This window comes from Quercus lobata, chromosome 2 (genome assembly GCF_001633185.2).
Source record: "Quercus lobata isolate SW786 chromosome 2, ValleyOak3.0 Primary Assembly, whole genome shotgun sequence".
NCBI classification, from domain to species: domain Eukaryota; kingdom Viridiplantae; phylum Streptophyta; class Magnoliopsida; order Fagales; family Fagaceae; genus Quercus; species Quercus lobata.
In genome coordinates this window covers 18,055,621-18,079,175 of record NC_044905.1, presented here as the reverse complement: position 1 = coordinate 18,079,175, position 23,555 = coordinate 18,055,621, and the positions used below count along the sequence as shown (strand labels likewise).

Genomic DNA, 23,555 nt, shown 5'->3' with positions numbered 1-23,555 from the left:
TTCGATTTGCAATAGTGAACTCGACTTTATTAGACTTAAAATGTTAGTTTCCTAAATAGTTTGAAAATGTTGCTAACTAACGAAATTGTTTGATGATTGGTGTTAGTTTTACTATTTAAATTTGGTTATTCTCCATTCTAAAAAAATGGTAATTCTCTTATGTTTCAAAAAAAGAAAGTGACTTTAATTAGCATTCTCCCATTTTTGAAGTGACGATGTGGGCCATAACTTCAGCAAGAGTTCTACCCAAAAAAAAAAAAAAAAAAAAAGGCCTTCAGCAAGATTGTGTGGCGAGGATTGTTGCAACACTCCCGCAAGCAACACCAACAACTCTTCTTGTCATTCTCTCATCTGTCTCTTCACATATGGCTTCATTTCTACTCCAGCCTCTCTTCACTCATTGCCCATTACAATTTCCAACCGAAAATGACTTTTTTGCTCCCATTTCCCTCTCACTACACCTCTACACTCTCTTTCTCTCTATCTTCCCCCACCACCAAACCAACACCACCACTTGTTTCTCTTTCACAACCCTTAAGACAATTATTACACATAAGAAAAAGCAACACCTTCAACTTCTTCAAGTGTGGTGCAGTGGCAGATATCAAAGCTGCAACTTCACTTGATCGGAGCGAAGAAGACAATAAGGTTCTGGTGGGTCCCTCTAGTGAAGAGGAGAGGGTGGTGGTGAACTATGATTGGACAGAAGAGTGGTATCCACTGTACCTCACACAGAACTTGCCTGATGATGCACCTCTGGGTCTCACTGTGTTTGACAAGCAGGTCGTGTTGTACAAGGATGGCAATGGCCTAATTCACTGTTACGAGGATCGCTGCCCCCACAGGTGACCATAGTTCTTTCTCTTTGTAAATTGAAGTCCAAGTTAGAAAAGTGGTGCATATGATTTATTCAAACATAGTATTGGATTTCTAAAGTTCTGGTTTTGAGTTTGTTTGTGGATGATCAGTGATCACACATTTGAGGTTGAACTTGATTCTGTAATTCATGCTTTAGGGACAAATTTTGTTTGTTTATTTTGAATGTTATCTATGTTTGTTTTAAACCAAGGCCAAAATATGAAATTTATTATAAAAATTATCCCTTTAATTTACTTCTTTAAATCAAACTAAGATGGTCCAGACATGCAATAAATCTATTCCTTTTCACCTGTTGTAAGCCCTGGATTAGGGATCCTCTAGAATTCCTGGTATAACTCTACTATAGAATTCTTAAAATTATAATTATTTATTTGAGTGGTTTAAATTGTTGTACATCAATAAGAACTTAAGTATATGTCAAATTAGTATTAATTAATGTTTCTTTAGCTATTGATGATCTCAAAGCTTTTTTGCTAGCCTTCTGATCTTGTAATAATTTACATGGGTCCTAACCTGTTTTGTCCTCTGTTTTCTTTGCCTCTTGCAATGGTTATGATTTTAAAAACTTTATGTTAGAATTATCCTGAGAACACTAGAGCATTCAATTGGTAAGTCCCTGAGCTTTGATCTCATAAGTCATATCCCATCTCTTAATTTAGTAGAAATTGCTGAGTGAGTCTTCAAGTTCTCACCTCAATCTACATGGTTTATTGGTTTACGTTTCAATTAGATACCAACTAAGATTAGTGATTTTTTTTAAAATTGATTTATTATCTGCATTAATATTCATGTTTCACAAATCTAACATAAGTTCGTAAGCTAACAGCTTCTTTGATGTCTCACATGTCTCATAGTGGATAGTTTCTGTCTATCTTGTTTGTTATAATAAATTGATATGTTTCACATTTTGAATCTCCTGATATGAGGTCTTTACAATGCCATGCTTTTTATGAACCTATCGTTTGTGGGGAGTTTGTATTTTGTGTGTGAGGTAATCTTACTCAGCCTAGTTGTAAGATCTGATAAACAGAATGCCAAAATAATTGATAACATGCATATAAACACGGTAGCTTTTTAGAAATATCAACTCCCTCATGAAAAAAAACTTTGACCTTGGTGCTGCTCGATTTAGGTTAGCAAAACTATCTGAAGGCCAGTTGATTGATGGAAGAATAGAATGTCTTTACCATGGCTGGCAATTTGAAGGTGGTGGCAAATGCGTAAAGATACCTCAGGTCTGTCTCAGTTTCTCCTATCCTTTTTTTTTTTTTTTTTCTTTTTAATGGATAATTCAATAGTTACAAGTGAGAGAGAGGGATTTGAACCGTGGTTCTTTTGATAAAGGAGACTAGGCAATAGCACTGAGCTACCAGGCTCTTGTTGCTGTTTGTTTTTTGTACATGAGTTGCCCAGTTACTTCCATAATCCAAACTAATGAATAATGATGTTGAATTTCTTTACTACAGCTTCCAGCTGATGCCAAAATTCCTCGATCGGCTTGTCTCAGAAAGTATGAGGTGAGGGACTCCCAAGGAGTTGTGTGGGTATGGCTGTCTCAAAAGACACCACCTAACCTTGATAAACTACCTTGGTTTGAGAACTTTGCCAGGCCAGGCTTTCAAGATACTTCAACCACCCATGAGCTTCCATATGATCATTCTGTACTTCTTGAAAACCTCATGGATCCAGCCCACATACCAATTTCACATGATAGGACAGATTGGACTGCGAGAAGGGAAGATGCTCAGCCACTAAGTTTTGAAGTGGCTGAACGCACGGATCGAGGATTTGCAGGCTGGTGGGGTAAGGCAAGTGATCAACCCCTGCCAAACTTCTTACGGTTTGAAGCACCTTGTGTTCTTCAAAATAACCGGGAACTTGTTGATGAGACGGGGGTAAAACACTACTTCACAGGCTTATTCCTTTGTAGACCAACTGGACAAGGAAAATCCATGGTTATTGTAAGGTTTGGAGGAACAAAAAGATCCCCCATAGCCAATTTTTTCCCGAAATGGTACTTCCATCAGAATGCAGGTAAGGTTTTTGAGCAAGACATGGGTTTCCTCTCGTCCCAAAATGAGGTTCTAATGAAAGAAAAAGTTCCTACCAAGGAACTATACATTAATCTTAAATCCTCTGATACATGGGTAGCTGAATATAGGAAGTGGATGGACAAAGTAGGACATGGCATGCCCTATCATTTTGGGCACAGCACTATTTCATTGCCTAAACAGCCTGCTGTCATTGAACATGCCCCAGCCGGACTGGTTGCTGGATTTTCTGCATCTTTTCCGGCTAAGGGAGGGATTGGAACAATGCATGCTCCAAACGTGGTCAACCGGTATTTTCGCCATGTAGTCCATTGCAAGGGATGCAGAACCGTCATTAAAGCTTTCCAAGCCTGGAAAAATGCCCTTTCTGCTACAACTATTGCTCTGGTAGCATTGGCAATTCTAGTGTCTGCAAGGCAGTGGAAGGCCATTCTTTTAGTATTGGCAGCAGTGAGTTCTGCTGGAGTTTATGGATGCTCAACTGCTATTGCAATGAACACAACGAACTTCATTAGGACTCATAGGAGATTGTAAGTGATCAATTGGTACGTTTAATTTCTTTTGGGCAAGAAGATTATAGGATTTAAAAGCTGCTTAGAAGGATAATATAGTATATGAAAAACAGATTGTTGTATTGGGATTTCTTCTACGCCAAGATTCGTATTGCACCAGTGCCTCTTATTTGAGCTCCAAAGAAATAGATCCATGAAGTAGTGCATTTTCATGTCCAAGCTATGGACATGGTGGAATTTACAAGCAACACTTATATTCCATTTCCATCAGCTACCAAGTTGCTCATGTTTTCTTGGGTTTTTTTGATAGCCTTTTGCAGAATCACAACAAAAATTCCTAATAATTTTACTCCACCTAATTTGCCCACCACATCACACTTGAGCCCACTAAAATCTACAATATATATATTTTTTTTAATGGTCCATGTGTGATGTGGTACACAAATTAAGTGATGTAAAATTATTGTGAATTTCTGTCATGATCTAAGCATTCATCCTGAAGCTTTGTTTTCATATTAGGCTTTAGCGCACCTAAACCACTTATTTTTCATTAAGAAGAAACGCCTTAACGGGAGAACCCTTCCAAATCCAAAAACAAGCAAATTATTTTTCCTTATGGTGTTAAATCCAATAGTAATGTTAATAATTAAGATACATATACGAGAATCTTCCAGCTCCTCTCAATCTATTAATGCTTGAATGGTTGAACCCAATTCCGCATTAAGGGCGTGGGGTACCACTGATGAGAAACAACAAAAGTTGCTTGATAGAGACGTCCAAAGCTACCATAACTGGTAACTCAAGTGAAATCTTTTTTAACTTCCAAAAGTGAATAATTTATTTAGAAATCAAGGCTGCTTTTCCCCCTACATATCAGAAGCTAAAACAAATACAGCTTCCCATTCAAACAAGATGAGAACATCTTGCAGTATTTACCCATTTAATTTCACTTGCAAAACACTTTGTTTATGACGCTTTCCATATCCATGGCATGTAACAATTTCAAGGAATCGCATGTTTAAGTTAACTCTTCCAGATATAAACTCTATCAACTAACACTTCCAATTGAAAAAAAAATTTTAATTTTAAATTTAAAACAGTAACAAAAACAATAATCAAGCACCATAAACATCTGTATTAAGCCTCAATTAACACATATAATACATAAATACTATATGCCATTGCTCTTAAAACATATACAATCAGCCTCTCCTCTGCCCTCCGCCATTTCAATTTTTTTTTATTTGGGTGCAAACCAAAACCCCAAGAGAGATGTGCTAGTTCTGCTCCGTTTATATAAGATTTACCACCTTTTGTCATCAAACAATTAATTCCTTCATTCATATGAACCAATATTGCAGTAAATTGGCCACTAGCTGAATTCCAATATAGAAATTAAAGCACTGTACAATCTGACATCAGGTGTTTGTAGCGTAGATGTCCAGCCCTACCACCTGATAGTTACAGTCCATTTGAGTTGACGGACATTGAATGCTCTTCTGAATGGAATAATCTAGAGGCTTTAGAGTTAGTAAATGATGATATGTAGGATGATCTGCTATCATTATAATTTGCTGAGGGTAGAGTGGATGAAAAGCCTGGGATCCTTGGCAATCCAGTGGTAGTATCCGTGCCCACACGTGAGTTTGAATTTTGGGGTAATACAACAGATTCAACCTCCTCAAGTGTCTACAAACAACAACAGATAGTAGTTCAGGTTTTTCGCCAAGATGGAAAATACATAAAACCCATGGTAGTCCAACAGTAGTATTTCATAAGGTAAATTGGTGAAAGGCCATTTATAATTTCCAAGGAATTATTCAGTCAAGTACATAAAGAGGGAAAAAAAGAAGGAAAAGGGAGGGAGGGGGGAATTCTTCATGGTAGTCAAAAATGTTGAAAGCAACTGCTGAATATCAAAGAGCTTTTCCACCATATTAACATAAGAACAAGATCTAATGAAGTTACCAGTGGAAGAACCTATTTGACCATCTGAAGCTGTTTCAGGTCAGTTATGTTGGTTAGGTTTTCATGATGGCTGCAAATCTTATTTCCAGAAATTGGCCCATAAAAAGGGATACCGGAGATAGCTGGACTGCCACCAACATAATCCCTTCCCTTTTCACAATTGCAGTATTCTAGACAAAACTACTTATTATATTAATCTTTGTACTATTTAAAAGTTAAATACCTGAATAGCCTGTTGCAAAACAAGGTACATTTCTCTTGTCTGTTTTCTTTTTACAGCTAGTTCTTCCTGCTCCTGTAATAGCTCTTCAAAAAGGCTCTCTCTGCATAATTACCAGTAAAAACATGCTCAAATTTCACCATTAATATGCAGTTGTTTCTCAACAACAATCTAATAAAGTACCACAAAAGTAATAAATGTCCATTACAGAGTCCTTCACACAAGCCATGGTTCATCATTAGCAAGCCTAAAAATCAGCTGATCCAGATGAAGACAGGGAGTCCTCACCAATACAGTTCTTTTCATATGTCAAGAGTGCTGACACAATGTATCTTTTTTTGATAAATAACGTAAGAATATTATTAATAATAAAAAGATTGCCAAACCGAGTACATTGGGGATGTACTATGGGGGCACAAGTCAGGAAACAAAAGAACAACGGTCAAGAAACAAAGAAAAGGAAGAACAAGAAAAATGAGAAAAAACCACACTCCATTCAAAGAGAGTGTGTAGGAAAAAAGACTTAAGCTCCAGTAAAGAGCGTTCACAACCCTCAAAACTTCTATCATTCCTTTCACGCCAAATGCACCAAATCAAGCAATGAGGCACCATTCTCCAAACATCAATGTGGCGATGTCGCACAAACTTTCCTTGCCAAGCCTCAAACAATGTATCACTTCGAGCAAATTAGAGGAGTGTATCATTTCGAGCAAATTAGAGGAGTTTTATAAGTTGGTTCTCATATCTTTGAAGTCCCAACACCACTTCTTATGACTTGAAGTTCTGATTACAATAAAGCTACCACAATGAAACCAGGGACTATACAACAATCCCCAAAGAGTCCATCCACTTTTGGGTAATTAGAATCATTTCATCACTACAATTTCTCTGTAATCAGTTGAGTGCAGTGATACATGATCTAAATTCTTTCATTAAATTTTAAACCTCACATGTCAAGAGACCTACTTTTAGCTTTTAAGGATTATTTCAAGCGCTTAAACTTAAAACAATCAAGTAGTAAAAGAACTAGTTGAACACACTAGATAAGTAGTTATTTTGTTGGGGGTACAATGGACCCTTGGTGAATATATTTATTTCACAAAGTGGGATCTAAAGTGACACATATTAATTAAAATGAAATGCATTAACTAAATGAAAAGACAGAAAGGGAGATGGCATATCACATATACTGGATATTTTTTAAGTATTTTTTTAAAATTCAGACAGTGCCAAACGACTGATGATAATAAATAAATAAAGACCTAAGAGTCCCTGAGTTAAACACATACCTATATAGTTTTTGTATAAAGATGCTATGAAGCTCCCTTTTCGTATGATTGACCTAGAATAAATCAGCAATAAAATAAACATTAAATGGACCAGGCAAGATATCGAAAGAAAGGATGACGGAAGTTACCCAAATATAAAGCCAACAATGGACAAGGGATTACACAGGGATAGAGACTTACCAGAAAGTGCATTACAGCTTTGGGAACTAAGTCTTGAATGTTCTTTCTGACAATGTCATAGTAAGACCGCAAGAGTAATTTTGTTACAGTTATTACTATTGCTTCATGCTCTGTCATTTCAAGTGGCCTTAAGATGGATGGGGGCTGGACAAGAGAGTAATATAAATTGAAAAATGAGGAAATGAATAACACAGAACAAATTACTTACATAGAAATAAACTTCTGTGAACAACACTATTACCTCTCTCAATTGGATTATAGAGGGCATCTGCTCCACATGGTGAGCAGTTTCACCAAGTGATCTGCTAGCTTGACTCTCTCCAGGTGATGATCTGCTGCCAAATATTGATGAAATTCCCCATGTCCTTGTAGCTGTATTACCTCCTACATTGCAAGTAGTACTGTTACTGCTTGCGTAACTTCATTTTTTGAAGGAAATAATTGCATTGATGAAAAGTTTACTACTCATGTAATCAATGAACATAGCAACCACAATGAGCAAATGTCCGGCCATAGCAATCCATATGTACAAACCATAAACATGCTTATAAATATCAGATTTCCTTTTTTATTGATAATTTATGCATCCAATAGATCTTGAATGCATAAACTCACCCTCCACCTTGCTCTTACAAGGAGTGAATGTGCCATTCAGAATATTTCAGCAACTTATTTGCATTTTACAGAAACATATCCTCTTCCCATCCATCATATATATGTTTACATTTTTAAAGATATTTGGAACTTTCCAATAATCCTCCAGCAAATTATTTTATAGTTACTAAAAGTATCTGATACCAAAATACACTTATAAATTTGAATACTACAAAGCATGCTACAAACGTATATTGATATTTCTTGCATTAATTCTTCTATAAGTAATATCATATTAAAAGAGAGAAGTCTGAAATATACATTAAGAAAGCAAAGAAATTTCCCCTAAAGGATTGCATACAGAGATAAAACAATAATAATACAAATGTATTTTTATTGCCAAGTTATGCAAGCATCTAGTGGACTTGAACTTATGATCTCACCCTCCACTCTTAAGGAAGGAGGAGGAGCCTTTTGAGCTGGAATTACCAAAATCAGAAAATTATCCATGCTAATTATCTTGGAAGTTAAGGATGATAACCAAACTTGGGAAATTATCAACATAAAAAGGAGTTTACCTGATGATACAGGTCTCTCATTATTCGAAGGAGGACGATTTCCCTGCTAAAATCCAGGAAAAAAGTAGAATGAATTAAAACATTTTGAATATGCCTCTTAATACTATTCAAAGGAGGACAATTTCCCTGCCAAAAGCCCCTCAAAGACAATACCTAATTTTGACTATGCCTTTTAATAGATAATACTACTCAAAGTAAAATAAATTAAACATTTGACTTAGGGTTTAGGGGTATGCATGTCCAATGATACCATATGTGCATCAAGAATAATGCAAGCAGGGTGGAATCAATGATTTTGATTTTTGATTTGCTTAGACTGGGCAAAAGGGAGGAAATTGTAGTTTTAGAGTTTTGACCATATTTTTTGAAAAAAAAAATTGATAGGTAATGTAAAATATTATTAAAAAAGTAGTCAACCCAAGTACATTGGGGATGCACTGTGGGGGCAAAAATCAGGAACCAAAATTACAATGATCAAGTAAAACAGGAAGGGAAAAACAAGAAAAATGAGACAAAGCCACACTCCAATCAAGGAGAATTTGCAAGAAAAAGACTTAATCTCTAGCATAGAATGTTCACATCCCTCAAAACTTCTAACATTCCTTTCACACCAAATACACCACATCCAGCAATGCAGCACAAGTCTCCACACTTTTGTTTTGTTATTCATCATATACATCTCATCGTTCAGTTAAGAACAATGCGGTATGTCATCTGATGATGGTTGAATATACTTCAACAATAAGCAAATGAGCACACGTATCACATATGTTAATGTTCATCAACATGGTTTTATATTATTTCCACAACAAAATCAGCCAGCAGTTTGACTTATTTTCATTGCCAAAATCCAATAGCATTTCGGCTTATTTTCCAGGCGAAAATCCAACAACATTTCAACTTAGGTGTGCCATGGCACATTGGCAGAGCTTTGTGTTTACGTGTGCCCTGAAATTTTGTGTGGGATCATGTCATGCACACCAAAATGGCTATACATTTTGGTGGACATAGACATGTTTCAAAGTTTTCTTGTTCTCGTGATTCCGACTTGGTTCCTTACATATGGTGTATTTGGGACTCACATTGGGGGCTTATTTTTAGGCGAGGCACATATGGAATGACATCTTTTGAAAGAATGGAGAGATAACTGGCTGGTTGGAAAAGATTATACCTTTCCTAGGAGGGACGAGTCACACTCATTAAGAGTACACTATCTTTCCTACGAGGGACGAGTCACACTCATTAAGAGTACACTATTGAATTACCTATATATTTTATGTCCCTTTTCAATGTGCCCATAAATGTAGCCAACAAGTTGGAGAAGTTTCAACAGGATTTTATATGAGGGGGATTGGGGGAAGAGAAGAAAACTCATCTTGTAGATTGGATCTTGCTACTATACCTGTAGAAGCAGGTAGGTTGGGCATTAGAAGGCTGGTGGGGACAAAATATGATAAATTAGTGGGGAGTTGGACCTTGCAACTTGTGAAACATTCTTTATGGTTGTGGTCTCTAAAAGGAAGGCAATTAGAACAGGATGGATTCTTTCACTAGGCTTGTTGGCTTTGGGTTAAATAATGGACAAAGGATTAGATTTTAGGAAGATGCATGGTATTCTGATAGGAGTTTAGCTCCTTCCTTTCCCTTGATGTTTCAGGCTTCAGCTAGCTGTAAACAGAGAGGCTAAGGTGAGACTTCGGCTAGCTTCTTCCTTTCCCTTTGTTAGAATCACGGATAAGTGATTAATTTCACCATTTCCTAATAGCTTAAACTTTTGGCACAATAGACAATTTATCGTTGTATCAAAGCAAAAAATCCTGAGTTCGACCCTTGCCTGCATTCGACCTTCCAATTAAAATGTTAAAAATCCCATGTGTTAGGACTTAGGCCCCACTTATTAAGGAGGAGTTTAGGCCCCACAAGTGAGGGGGGTGTTAGAGTTATGGTTAAGTGATTAAATTCATATTTCCTAACTACTTAAGTTTTTGGGGAAATCAGTAATTTCTCACCCTTAATGCTTCCTTTATTGTGTTAATCCCCAAAAAGAAAAATGCTATCAATAGGGATTTTAGGCCCCTATTAGTTTGATTGGGAGTGTATTAAATTATGGCCAATAGATTGAAAGGTATTTTGGATAAACTTGTCTCTGAATCACAAAATGCATTTGTGAAAGGAAGGCAAATTTTGGATTCAGTGCTTATTGCTAATGAGTGTGTATGGATAGCAGGATGATCATGTCAATTGGGAGTCATATCCCTGCATTATATGCAAGCTAGATATAGAGAAAGCCTATGATCATGTCAATTGGGAGTTTCTTCTTTATCTCTTGGAGAGGATGGGTTTTGGTGAAAAGTGGAGACGTTGGATTTATTCTTGTATTACCACGTTACAATTTTCTGTCTTGGTTAATGCTTCTCCCTATGGTTTTTTTTTTGGCACTTCAAGGGGATTATGGCATGGGCATTATCCCCAATAGGTGCATCACGTGTAAAAATGGTGAAGAAACAGTTGAGTATTTGTTGCTTCATTGTCTTGTGGCAGTGGGGTAATGAAACTCATTTTACTAGCTTTTGAAATAACTTGGGAGATGCCTATGATGGTGAAAGGAATGTTACGACAGTGGCAACGGAAAAATCATTCAAATATAAGGTATGGAATGCAGTTCCAGGATGTTTATGTCGTTCATTTGGAGTGAGTGGAATAGGAGGAATTTTGAAGACAGAGAAGCCTCTACACTCTGGAGATTCACTTACAATTTGTACCTTCACTATTTCATTGGACATTTGTAGATCCAAAAAGACCTATGCTCATTGACTTTATGGAGAGCTACTCTTGTAATTTTTTGAACTATCTAAGGGTATACAACTTATATACCCCTTAGGTTCTTTATTGTATTTTTGTTTCTTTTTTAGTTCTTTTTTTTAATCACCTATAAAAAAATATTTTGATTTTTCGAAAATTTAAGATTCCCATGAGCTCAAACTATTAGCTGTTTGAATTCCTAAAATATTAGATCTTAGCGTTCATCAAGTCTTAAAAACTAGTTTTAAAAATCCCAAGGATTTAATGCAAGTTTAATGGGGAGAAAACAACTCATGTGACCATTACAGAAGGTGAGACCTGATAAGGAATGTTAACTAGTTATAAGTGTGATTTGTTATGATTCTAATTTAAGTGCTAAACGTCTGAGATTAAAATCCTTAACTTTTAGGCGAGACTATAGAGCCCCATAAATTGTGGGAATTAGTCAACTAGACACACCCATAATTTTGGTAACTCCCAAAAAATTAAATTTTCTCCTTAAATTCCTGCCAATCGTACACAACCTAATAGATGAGTAATGCTACAGTCACAAACTATTTTACAACATTTTTACAAAATGTTGATGTGGTCATCCTCTTATTGGTTTTTATCTAAACCCACTATTAATATCACTTTTTCATTTACCAATAATTACTCACCACATCAGCAGTTTGTAAAAAATTTTATAAAATAGTTTGTATCTCTAGCATTATTCCTAATAGATATTACTAATATGGTAGATCAATAAGAATATTCCAGCATTAAAATTGGGCAAAGGACAGCATACAGGCCAGTGAGCATATGTGCAAGTAACAAAGATGTTTCAGCACAGATACTTTTCTTTGTCATTTTTAAATTTCTTCTCCTTGCATTTGGATTCAGAAATCAGTTTGTAAGAAAGCTGATCTAAAACTCAAAAAGAAAGATCCTAACCTAAAAGCATTTGAGGGTCATTTCCTCCCTTTAAGTGTTTCTTGGCATTTCATATTTGCTCTATCCACTCTCTCCTTTACATGTGTTTTTGGTTAAATTCTCTTTCCTTTTTTTCTTTTTTAAAGTTTGGGTAAAAATAAAAATATACTCCCTTCATCCCAATTTGTTTGTCCTTTATTCCATTTTGGGATGTCCCAAAATATTGTCATGTTTTCTAAAATTAAAAACCATTAATTTACTAATGTTTCTATTATGCCTCTACTTTACTTCCAAAACCATTTTTGATAAATTTATTTAAGAGTAATTTTGAAAATTATACATTTTTATATAGCACAAGAAAATAAATAATGTTCCCTTAAAAAGTTGGATTTTTGAAACTGGACAAACAAATTGGGACAAATTGGGACAAAGGGAGTACCTGATTAGGCAAAACACCATTCACAATTGACTTAGGAATACCAGCTCGAGAATTCTGGCCCTTCTCCAACGTGGGTACCTTTTCAACATCCATATTGCGCTGAATCATATGGAAAAACATTTTTAAGATAAAATTAATATACTCTTTATGGTAGGGCTGTTAATGGGGGGTTCAATCACAAAATCAGTGATACAAAAATTTAATATGCAATCAATTCAGATCTATTTAACAGATGTTCATATTGATCATGAATTTCAGAGTATCTAGTTGGATCTGAACTCATATCATGCTATATTCACATTGAATTGACAGTCATGTAACATAGTTCATTATCACATATCATATAGCTAACTGTCTAATCCTATATAAATGGTTCAACCAAAAGTGGTGGAACATACCTGCGATGATCTCAGCTGCTGCATGGCAATCTCAACAGCTTTGCTCCCGCCTAAGAAATTTGGATTTGAAGAATTTATATAATCCATCTGAATGAAATAAGTTCATATATCAGCAGAAAACAATACCGGCATTTGTGTGTCAAATTTGATGTTATTGAAAACAAGATGTGATCAGTAGAAAGACTGCCATCACATATGAAATTCTGCTGGTACCAAAGCACAATCACTTATCATGTAGGAATCAAGAAAGCAAATGAATCAATCCCTTTCATTCCAGCAAGTGACCAAAACAACAGATTGTCAAGGACATCAAAGGTGTAATGAAATTATTTGATAAAAATCATTCAAGATAGCAAACAGCATACTGTAAAATTTGTGTATTAATCAAGCACAATTGCTTCGTTTTAGTGAAAATAATTCCAACAATATTAAGTGATCAAAGCAGGATATTTTCAAGGTGACTGAAAGCTGCAAAAGTATTGTAATTCGGTAATTCATGATGCTTGATTTCGGGATACAAGCTTTCATATTCTGTTCTTTATGTTATTGTATAGCCAACACCATGGTTTTGTTTCTATTGATAGCAGGATATAAGTTTTTGATTTCTTATATCTGACTAGTAGTAAGCAGTCAAACACTTAGATAAAACCTTATTTTCAAGCCTTCATTTTCTAGTTAAAATTCCAGTCCACATTTTGAAAGATATTAGTATATGTAATATCAGATTTCAAATGAATTTTGAAACTTGGTGATTCCACTTTACCATCAATTAGCACAGATGCAATATGAAGTTCTAACTATAAATACTTTTGTGCCTACTTTGCCACCCATATATCTAATTACGTCCCATCCTAGATTTTAAGTATAACATCATTGCCCACAGATTTTTTTTCTTTTTTTTTTATATGTAATTTTAATTTACTAAAATTGGAAAAGCACATACAAGAAGTCTACAGAAATTTAAAAAATAGAAAGAAACAAAAGAAAGCTAAAAGATTAGCGATACGAGTGCAAAGAGTCTAAAAACTCATCAGAGAAAAGAGCAAAATTTAATTGAACGGAGATATTAAATAACCTCCATCTCAATAAGATTCACTATCATTCTCTCAGCAGGCTTTACGCCATCACGCAAAAACTTTCCCATGACTTCATCCATACGCCTTCTTAAGAAGGGAAACCTTTGCAACTCAGTTGCCTCACAAGCACGGCTCATCTGCAGGGAAACAAAATATTCTACATCTTGAAATTCATCACACAATAACACAAAAGCAGAACTCATAAGAGCACAGCAAACTAGACTTGTATATGTCACCTTCACCAGTTCATCATAAACAAATCTGAGACACTGAAGACTAGGATCTAACAACCGACCAATTTGTCTTCTAATCAAAACTTCAAACGGAACCTGAAACACCAATGCCAGAATTCACCATCCAATCACCCATGGGAAACACAAAACAAATACATCATATGCAATCATCATGATACTCACTTCTGGCACAAATAAAGTATTTCTAAGACCAGTGGCATTTTGAATAGCCGTTCGGATATCATCATCAGATAGATCGTCACAAGGGTCCACTTCCTACAAATACTCCAGGTAGTTAGCAGGCAGCTAGTGTGATGGTTAACAATCATTGTCACCAATAAACTTTTCAGCAGATAAATAATAGACAAAGTTTAACATCATTTACAGATAGAATCAATAGATAAAACCATCTAGTTTAAGCTTAACTCCATGGAGCATGCACATCAACTCAAATAACAGGATGAAGCAGGAGGAAGGAATATAGGTTTGAACTATAGCAATATGGCTTTAGGTTAGAACATATTAAAGAATTAAAATTAAGTATAAAAAAGAAGCAGCACTAAAGAAGATAGAATATGCTTCTGAAAATAGATTGTGCACCTCCAAGCTCTTTACAAAAATTGACTGGAAAATGTAGTGAATCCTGGCTCCACCTGACAACTCTTTAGTTGACATCTCCTGACTCCTTCCATCCACCAAGGAAGAAAATGCTGTCAATGATTAACAAGGTGCCGGAAGGGAAAATCAGTATGGCAACAAACCCATGAAAAGTAAATAAGCAGTACTTGAACTAGTCCTACTTTTACAGATTGGTATAAAAAAAAATTAAAGATTAGAGTCCAGAGAAGACAGACAGAAATAAACCCATGTGTGAACAAGGGAAAGATAGCATCAATTCCTAAATACAAGGATGCTGCAGTTTCCCTTTATTCTAAGAAGTATTACTAATTGGATTTATGGGAACTGAAGGCATATTGAACTATCACACATAGAACTAAAAGTAGATGAATCTAAAATACTACAGTTTGACATATATCTTGAGTTTTGGCATAGCAAAAGCAAAAAAAAGCAATTAGAAATCAATCCAAAGAAGGGGGAAAAAAATCAATATTGATAACATCCAAGAAGTACTACTAAGACTCACTCTAGATAACGAAGATGAAGAGATGTTCACTTTGTTTATATACTAAGCATCGGAATCAATTTATTGCCCAAACCAGGAAATTGGCAAGCAGTAAGTTCGGCTGACAACGTTAGGCATCAAAACATCACAGGAGTTTGTAGAAGAGAGAAGAAGAAACAAATTTAAAATATATAAAAGTTGTGGCTGGGGGAGATCAAAGATAAACTCTTGCATAAGACTAGACTAACATCAAGTTGGATTATAAGCTATTACAACCAAATACATAACTAATTAGCAAAGATAGTCAAGTTATGCTGAAGATCTACAAAATGAAGGATAATGAACCAAAAGGATTTGCAAATGGGCACAATTTTGTGATAAGTAATTTCATTAAAAAGTGCAAAAAGGGAGTGCTAAGAAATATGAATTTCAGTTGCACTGTCAGTAGCTGCTTTCCTACAAAGGTGTGTCTATTCCTTTCTCCAAATAGTCCATGTTAGGCACAAAGGGATTGACTTCCAAAACACTTTACCAGTGTTGGTAAAAGCGCACTTAAGAGCAAAGCACGTAGCACCAAGTAGCGCTTATCTAAATATTATAGGAATTATATAAAAGGTTTTATTTCAATTTATATGATAATTTAATCATTTGATTGTTGTTTTTCTCATTAATAATTATTTTGAAATTTATTAGTATTATTTTTTTAATGTGTGCTTCACTTCAATTAAGTGCATGCTTGCACTTAGCACCTAGGCTCCAAGAGGCTTTACCAACACTGCTGCTTACTGAAATCCCCTTCCAACATGCTAAAAGCCTAAGAAGCACAGACACAGACACGGGTACGACACGTTGACACGAGCAATTTCTAAAAAATTATAATATAAAACAGTTAATACGACACCAGTATGACACGAGTACAACACCCTAAATGAAGTGTCTGTCCTTCCAAGCTAAAACCTCAATTACTAAGCCCAGCATCACCCAACTAACCCTGAAGAGGCTTAGCACCATTAAACAATCAAGAAAACAGATGGCTCACAGACTCCCCACTAGACTTACGTATGCATGGGCACACGCCCCTTTCAAAGAATACAAATAAAAGCAGTCCACACAAACTCCATAGCCCAAATATTCCCAGCCCACAACAATAGGATCAAGTTCAAAGTTGTTTTCCCATCAACAAAAAAAAAGTTTAAAGATGTTTTATACATATAAGTACAAAATTTATTAGAAACAGAAAAGGGAAAGAGAACAATAATTGTCCAAGTCCCTTTCAAAGAATACAAATAAAAAATACAGAGAATCAATAAACTCAAACAAAAGACAAAAAGGTGGTTGTCTCCTAGAGCACGTATCCTGTCAAACAAAGACCACAAAATATGCTTTTTGATTGCAAAAGTAGGACGTTCAACTCCATCAAAGACTCATCTGTTGCTTTCATACAACAGAATCCACATGACACACAAGGGCAAGGCTCACCACATGTTCGCTCCTCTGTGGCACTGAAACTCACCTTCCCAACATTCTAACAAATCAAGCACTGATTTGAGCATCACCCAAGCCAACCGAAACCAGCTGAAGGCAAAGGACCATATATTTGTTGCTATAGAGCATTGGAGAAGTAGATGATCAATAGATTCCCCACTACATTTATACAAACAACACCAATCAATTATCAAAATATGCCTCTTACAAAGGTTATCAACAATTAGAATCCTCCTAAGGGCTGCAGTCCACATGAAGAAAACCACCCTTAATGGAACCTTTGCCATCCATATGTTCTTCCAAGGGAAGAAATTACCTGAAGAACACTTAAGAGTTAAGAGCATTATAATATGGTTCTGCCTGAAATACTCATTTCTTAGATGGCACCCACACCTCTTGATCCTGATGGGAAGAAGCAGGTAAATTATCATAAAATACCTCGAGAATATTATCAATAAATTCCAACTACCAATTCTGAAAAGGTCGGATGAACTTAGGACTCCGATGTTGTCCCTCTCCCTCTAATGGGCCCACTAGATACAAGGATAACAAAGCCTCCTTGTCCAACACTAAGGCAATGTTTTTTAGGAAAATTTTAACTTAAGAAGCTACTTTTGTATTTTAGATACTCGGTTTCAATACATCCCACATCTGACTCAATATTTGTTTCTCCATTCTATAAAAATATTATATTCTTGCTATTTTTTCAATATCTCTTTCCATTTATCTCGCCCTTCACCGAAACCTCACTGTACAACTTTGCCCATGCCACCACCCACATCGCAAAACAAGGGCATCATTAAGACATCAAAATTGTCCTCTAATTTCTGCTTGGACCATTCGTTCTCAGTCTCAGCTTCAACCTCATTTAGGTTGATGACTCCCTATAGTCAGCATCATAGAGCATTCTTGTGGACCACATGTGGAGGAGGATCATGGTGTAAAGTCCCCTCAACAAAGGAAGATTTGGACCACCCATCGGAAGGATAAGGCACACCCATTGCTCAAATAGATGACTATACCAATCTTGCAGTGGGCCCCCAACGTGATGAAGGAAACAGAATGAGTTTGCACATAGAGAGAGAAGGAAGAGAGCACACACCGTAGCTAGCAGAAATAACATAAAAGAGTCCAATTGCTAAGCTACAGTGCTAGTTAGTTATGGATGTGCAGTGTAGATAGAATGTATTTTGCCTAGGACCTTGCTAGTCCAATGTGGGATGATAATGATTTATTGGGTTGGGCTTCGGCATGCAAATTTTAGCTAAACTAGACAATGCTAATTCTCTAACAGCCAATAGTAATGGTAAAGGGGCCTTTTAAGAGAAAAGGAAGAAAAAAAAATCAACTTACCCTTTTATATAAAACAATTAAAAATGTAAAAAGGTTGAAAAATCTAATTAAGTAAATGAAACATAAAGTAGTCACTATAGGGATATTACATGTAGCAACAATTTAGATAAATGAGTGAAAACCCTGGACAAAAACTATAGCAGGATAACGAAATCTAACCTTCACAATATTGTGTCAAAATGTTCAGCAGAATCATCCCTTGTTCCCCCTAGTTAATGGCATGTAAAAAAAAATGCTTAGAGAGAATAGAGGTGGGGGGAACAAAATAAGAAAATTTCCTTTCCAACACACCCCACACCAAATAAAAATATAGTAATCAATAAAGGTGAAAGTAAGTAAATGTGTTAACATATCCATATACAAAACATTCAAGAAGCATCTGCAGAGTAAGAGATAACTTTTGTGTCAAAAGCTATTGTTAGACAAGCCAAAGCAATAATTTTTAATTTTTAAGTAGCAAAGCAATAACTAATAGCTTACCCAGATCTTTTAGATTGTGTTTTGTTGGTAGGAATCTAAAGTGGGAATTCAAAATTTTCAGAATTTACCAAAAAAAATTTTTTGATAAATAATGAAAAGAATTTACCAAAATTAGTGTTTGGCTAACTAAATTCTCAGCATACCGCAATTCCCACACTTTATGAGATTCCTAAATGTTAGGAAATTTGATCTCCCTCACCTTGCACACAAAACCGGAAATTGATAAATGCACACCTAAACAGAACAGATCAATCCCAGCAGACCGTCATGTTTAGACTTCAACTTCTCGAAGTAATTTTTCTCCCTCCTCTGGGAAACCTTTGGTAATAAATTTTGCTTAGCTATCTTTGGAATTTTCATTACTCTCCCTTTCATCTCTCAAATATCCACCCCCAACCTGCAATTCTCTCTAATTTGTTTTAATACGCACAAGTTACTGATTATGCTATGAGATGTGTCCGATGGGATATCCACAAAGAAAGTTCCTTGTATATACTCCTAATCTAAATATATCATTCTGCTAGCTAATATATATTCTTTTATGTGGAAAATGTAAATTCCTTTTCCTTTTCTTTGCCTAATTCTGATTTATGAATATAAGTGCATTGCTACTCTTTGGTTAAGTAGGTTTCTTTACATCATGTTTGATGGCACTAGTGGGTACGAAGTTACTAATGGAAGAAGTAAAGAAAATTCCAAATGATGATGATGATCTTCTTATTGAATTATGGAGTATCTCTCTCAAGATAAAAAGAATATTGTTATATGAGAAAACCAAAGGAAAATATGGTTACTAAAGTACCAATGTTATTCTGAGTGATAGCTTCAAAAGCATTATTTGTATCTCTCTCAAGATAAAAAGAATATTGCTTTATAAAAAATCCGAAGGAAAATATGGTTGTTGAAGCACCTTTGTTATTCTGAGTGATAACTTCAAAGTATTCAAATAATTTCTATTGGAGAAAGCTTTAAAATAAATTAATAGTAATTTCAGTTTAATTTTTGATAATGGAGATTTAATTAATTTTCAGATTATTAGCATTATGCTTTGTGAATTATAATTTTTCTCATTATTGATTTAATTGAATATATACATGTGTGGGCATATGTTGGTATATAGAGTGTCATATCCAAGTTAGCCATACAGCCTACATTATACTCTCTGGATTTCTAAAACTAATTCCTCAGGTTCTACTGAACATTGAGATCTAATTACTCAGGAATCAAATAGCCAAGAGTTTAGAAACTCATGAGAATCGTAAATGCTTAAGAATTTTTTTTTTTTTTTTTATATAAAAAATCTACCAAAAAACCATGCCCTTAAAGTTGTTCATCATAGAGCACAAATAAACAGTTTCCAGCAGAATATAAATCTAAATACGGATGATCAGATTCCATGATGAAAAAATCATGGCATCATTCATGGATACAATACTTAAGATTATCTGATCTTACAAGTACTTTAATGCAATTATGGCATCATATGCCCTTATAGTTGTTCATCATAGAGCACAAATAAACAGTTTCCAGCAGAATATAAATCTAAATATACACTTATAAAAAATATATATAAATCTAAATATGGATTATCAGATTCCATGAAGAAATCATGGCATCATACATGGATACGATACTTAAGATTATCCAATCTTACTAGTACTCTAGTACAATTATGGCATCATATATGCAAATACACCAGTTCCCCCAAACTTTGCAAACTACATTTAAGCACCAAAGAAGGCTAAAAATATTCTAGCAACTCACATATTTTATACTGCGTAACTTACTTTAGATTCAATAGCTTCTCCATACATTCGTCGCTCTTTAACAATACTCATCATATGGAAATTTAACTCAGCGTTCAAACCTGGGAGAACCATTCTGATATGCTGCTCCAGAATCTGAATAGGAAACAAATAACATCAACAATGAAAAATCAAAAGAAAAAAAGAAATGAAAAATAATAAAGAGTAAGAGATCTGAATAGAAAACAAACAAAATCAACAATGACCAGTCAAAAAACAGAAGAAAAAATTAATAAAGACAACAAATTGTCTAAATAAGAAAGGGAAACAGAATCACAACCATTCCATTTTCCATTGCTCCAATATCTAAAAAGTTTAATTAGTAAAAAGTATATCATCTCATGCACGCTATGCATTTAGTAATTTATATGAAAAGAAAAGCACTCAGCTGTTTCCTGTCTGCATCACCAATGGGACCATTTACAATTTTCAAAAGCTAAATGAAATTAAGCTTAATATTAACCCCTAATTAATAATAATCGGCCTCTTTTTTATAAGTTTTGGCCCCAAGAGAGGGAGAAGGGAAGATTCGAACTAGTGAATACTGCCTAATGTGACATGGTCCCTAGCCGATTGTGCTACCCTAGGGGTTAATTTAATAACAAAATGCAACAATGATACCAGACAAATATAAGCTTATCTAAAAAACTTGGTACAATCATTTGTACACAGCAAATGCATTCACAAAGCGATAATTTTCAGAGTGAAGAAATGGGGAGCAGAAGAACCTGATTTAGCTTTTTTGCTAACTGAGGAATGCCACAACGATCAGAGAGACCACTATACACCTTCCACATGTATGACATTCAACAAAAGCAAACATTCAATATCAAGTCAAAAGTAAAGCATTAGTGAAGCCAAAATTATGGTTTGAGAAAGTGAAATACAGGATGATCACGAAAAAATTGCTCCTCATATGCAAGAGCCTCTGCAATGCTCCGGTTTTTATTAATATCCTGTGACACAAGAACAAAAGTAGAGGTAACTAACTAGTAATAACCAAAGAAAAATCCAACATTCACTATGGTGTAATCAAATACACGTTGTTTTCTTTTTGATGAGCAATTTCAACAACCATACAGGTAGTTATGGTGTAAATAAAAAGGTATGGACGTTGCAAAATAAGTTTAAAAGAATCTACACCTCCTGACTGCGATTCACAACACCAACATAACCGAGACGAAGTGGAACAACTTTTCCAAGCAGAAAGTTTCGGGCATCAGTACCCCTGTCCATTATATCAAGCTACAAACAGCACAGGAGTACCACATTATACCGTTATTCAAGCATATTAACAATTTAACAAGGATGCTAAAAAAATAATAATAAAAAAACACAAACCTTAGTGATTACACCAATTGTCCTAGAACCTGTTGATACATTTATGTCAGTGTTCCACAACATTAAGTATCAAACACTAGAACCAAGTGTATTCAATATAACAAGTAAAACCAAATTTCAAAAAATTGATAAAGCCATGTTGGTACCAGTGGGATCAGCTTCTCTAGCCATCTGAAGTGCGTCCGAAGTTGCCAAATCAGAATTGGCCGGAGTAACAGCCAAAATAATACAGTTTTCCTGCCTGATATGTGCCATTATCATTTTCCTAATCCTCGCTTCTATGTCAGTGGGTTGATCTCCCACCGGAACTTTAGTAACACCAGGTAGATCAACTAAGGTCATATTAAGCACATTTGGAGATGAAATTCTTAAGCTAATTTGTCTATCTGAAACCCCTCTGTTCTGCCCCGCTTCTCTTTCCGTCTCAGCCTGCACTACCCCCAAACACAAAAGCTCAGACTCAGACTCAGACTCAGACTCAACAAACACCATTTGAATTTGTTATGTTAATTCCACTAATGCTTGCAACTCAATGAATCTCTCAATAGCACAAAGAATTTCAATACGAAAGTTGAATCAAAGCAATAAATCTAAGCACCTGGATTTCGCGGCGAATCTTGGAGAAATCGTAGAAGCGCCTGCCAGGCAAGTGGCGGAACTCGCCCCACTCGGCACCGTCGTCGTCGTCGTCAGCCGCATTCCGAGGACGATTCTCGAGCATCAAGACGAGCGGCCTCCGCGTGCAAATGTCGCAGCCGCGAGGGAGGAAGTCGCGGCCGACCAACGCCTCGAGCACGCTCGACTTGCCGCTGCTCTGGCTGCCGACCACCGCCACCTGTGGAAGCGAAATCTTCGAAAGCTCGGCCCCCACCGGAGCCAGAATGTCCTGGAGCTTGTTCATGATTGGAATCACCGATGCCCCAATCGTTGGTGGCGTATCCATTGCTTTTGCTTCTTCGCCCATAGATTTCAAAGAGAGAAAGAAAAAAAATCAAAAACCCTAAGGTAGAGAGAGAGAGAGAGAGAGTGAAGGGTTTTATTTATATTTATATAGAAAGTAGTTGTTTTGACCGTTATGGGGATAAAGTTCTTGGAGAGGAAGTAAGAAAGTCAAGGTTTTGTTTATTTTTGCTTGGGGAGGTTTCCTGAGTTTTTTCCGTTGAGTGTGGAAGGCTTTTTGCCTTTTTTGGTTTGAATAGTAAGTCACTGGCGCCGGGAACTGTTAATGCGGACCGATTTAAAGAGTATGCGTAAAACCCATGCCATCATTTGTGGGACCCATTGCTGCACCTTTGGCCTTGGAGACTTTGGGCGAAAATGGGTAACTACCCATAAAAAATAAACTATTTAGTTAGTAGGGTCCATTTACAAACTATATATATTTCTAGCAACTCGAGTCTCAAATACTCGATTTTGTGCCCTTAAATCAGACTCGATTTTCATGGGTTATTCCTGTCTGATGTGGCACTTTGTCCAGGTGGTTTGTACATGGAAATCGAGTCTCTAAGACTCGATTTACATTTAAAACGAAAACAAAAAAAAAAACCACAAGCAAAAGAAAACCACAACAAAGCGTTCATCAAAGAGAGAGAGAGAGAAAAAAAAAAAAAAAAAAAACCAGAAACAGTCACGCGACCCAGGTCGCACCAGAGAAGAAAAAAAAAAAAAAAAAAAAAAACCCAGGTCGCACTTCCTTCTTCTTCTTCATCTTCTCTTTCTTTCTTTTTTCTTTCTTTCTTTTTTCTTTCTTTCTACTTTTTCTTTTCTGCTGTTTCTGCATTTGGGTTGCATTTTGGGTCATTAATATTTTATTTTTGGGTTGGAAATCGAGTCTCTA

General features: G+C 35.7%; 2 protein-coding genes across 5 annotated transcripts; one reads left to right on the top strand and one right to left on the bottom strand.

Moving 5' to 3' along the window:
• The first annotated feature begins 346 nt into the window (after positions 1–346).
• Positions 347–3,703, top strand: LOC115974800 (protein TIC 55, chloroplastic). The gene is made up of 3 exons (XM_031095322.1): positions 347–845; positions 2,012–2,114; positions 2,346–3,703. The coding sequence occupies exons 1-3, from the start codon at positions 427–429 to the stop codon at positions 3,462–3,464; spliced, it is 1,641 nt and encodes a 546-aa protein (XP_030951182.1). The 5' UTR covers positions 347–426; the 3' UTR covers positions 3,465–3,703.
• An 804-nt stretch (positions 3,704–4,507) lies between these two features.
• On the bottom strand, positions 4,508–22,941 carry LOC115974799 (dynamin-related protein 3A-like). 4 transcript variants are annotated; one of them, XM_031095319.1, is made up of 20 exons: positions 22,317–22,940; positions 21,865–22,147; positions 21,719–21,747; positions 21,521–21,622; positions 21,265–21,333; positions 21,106–21,165; positions 20,360–20,473; positions 18,252–18,300; positions 14,732–14,841; positions 14,315–14,407; positions 14,135–14,227; positions 13,898–14,035; positions 12,823–12,909; positions 12,425–12,523; positions 8,272–8,314; positions 7,341–7,483; positions 7,100–7,243; positions 6,920–6,972; positions 5,634–5,733; positions 4,508–5,131 (listed from the first exon to the last, which is right to left on the bottom strand). In XM_031095319.1, exons 1-20 carry the CDS (start codon positions 22,680–22,682, stop codon positions 4,904–4,906), a joined length of 2,403 nt encoding a protein of 800 aa, XP_030951179.1. In that variant the 5' UTR covers positions 22,683–22,940; the 3' UTR covers positions 4,508–4,903. The 4 variants fall into 4 exon arrangements, with proteins under 4 accessions (XP_030951179.1, XP_030951178.1, XP_030951180.1 ...); XM_031095318.1 differs by having other exon boundaries at positions 4,555–5,131; positions 8,272–8,317; XM_031095320.1 differs by lacking the exon at positions 12,425–12,523 and having other exon boundaries at positions 4,555–5,131; positions 8,272–8,317; positions 22,317–22,941.
• Between the last annotated feature and the right edge of the window lie 614 nt (positions 22,942–23,555).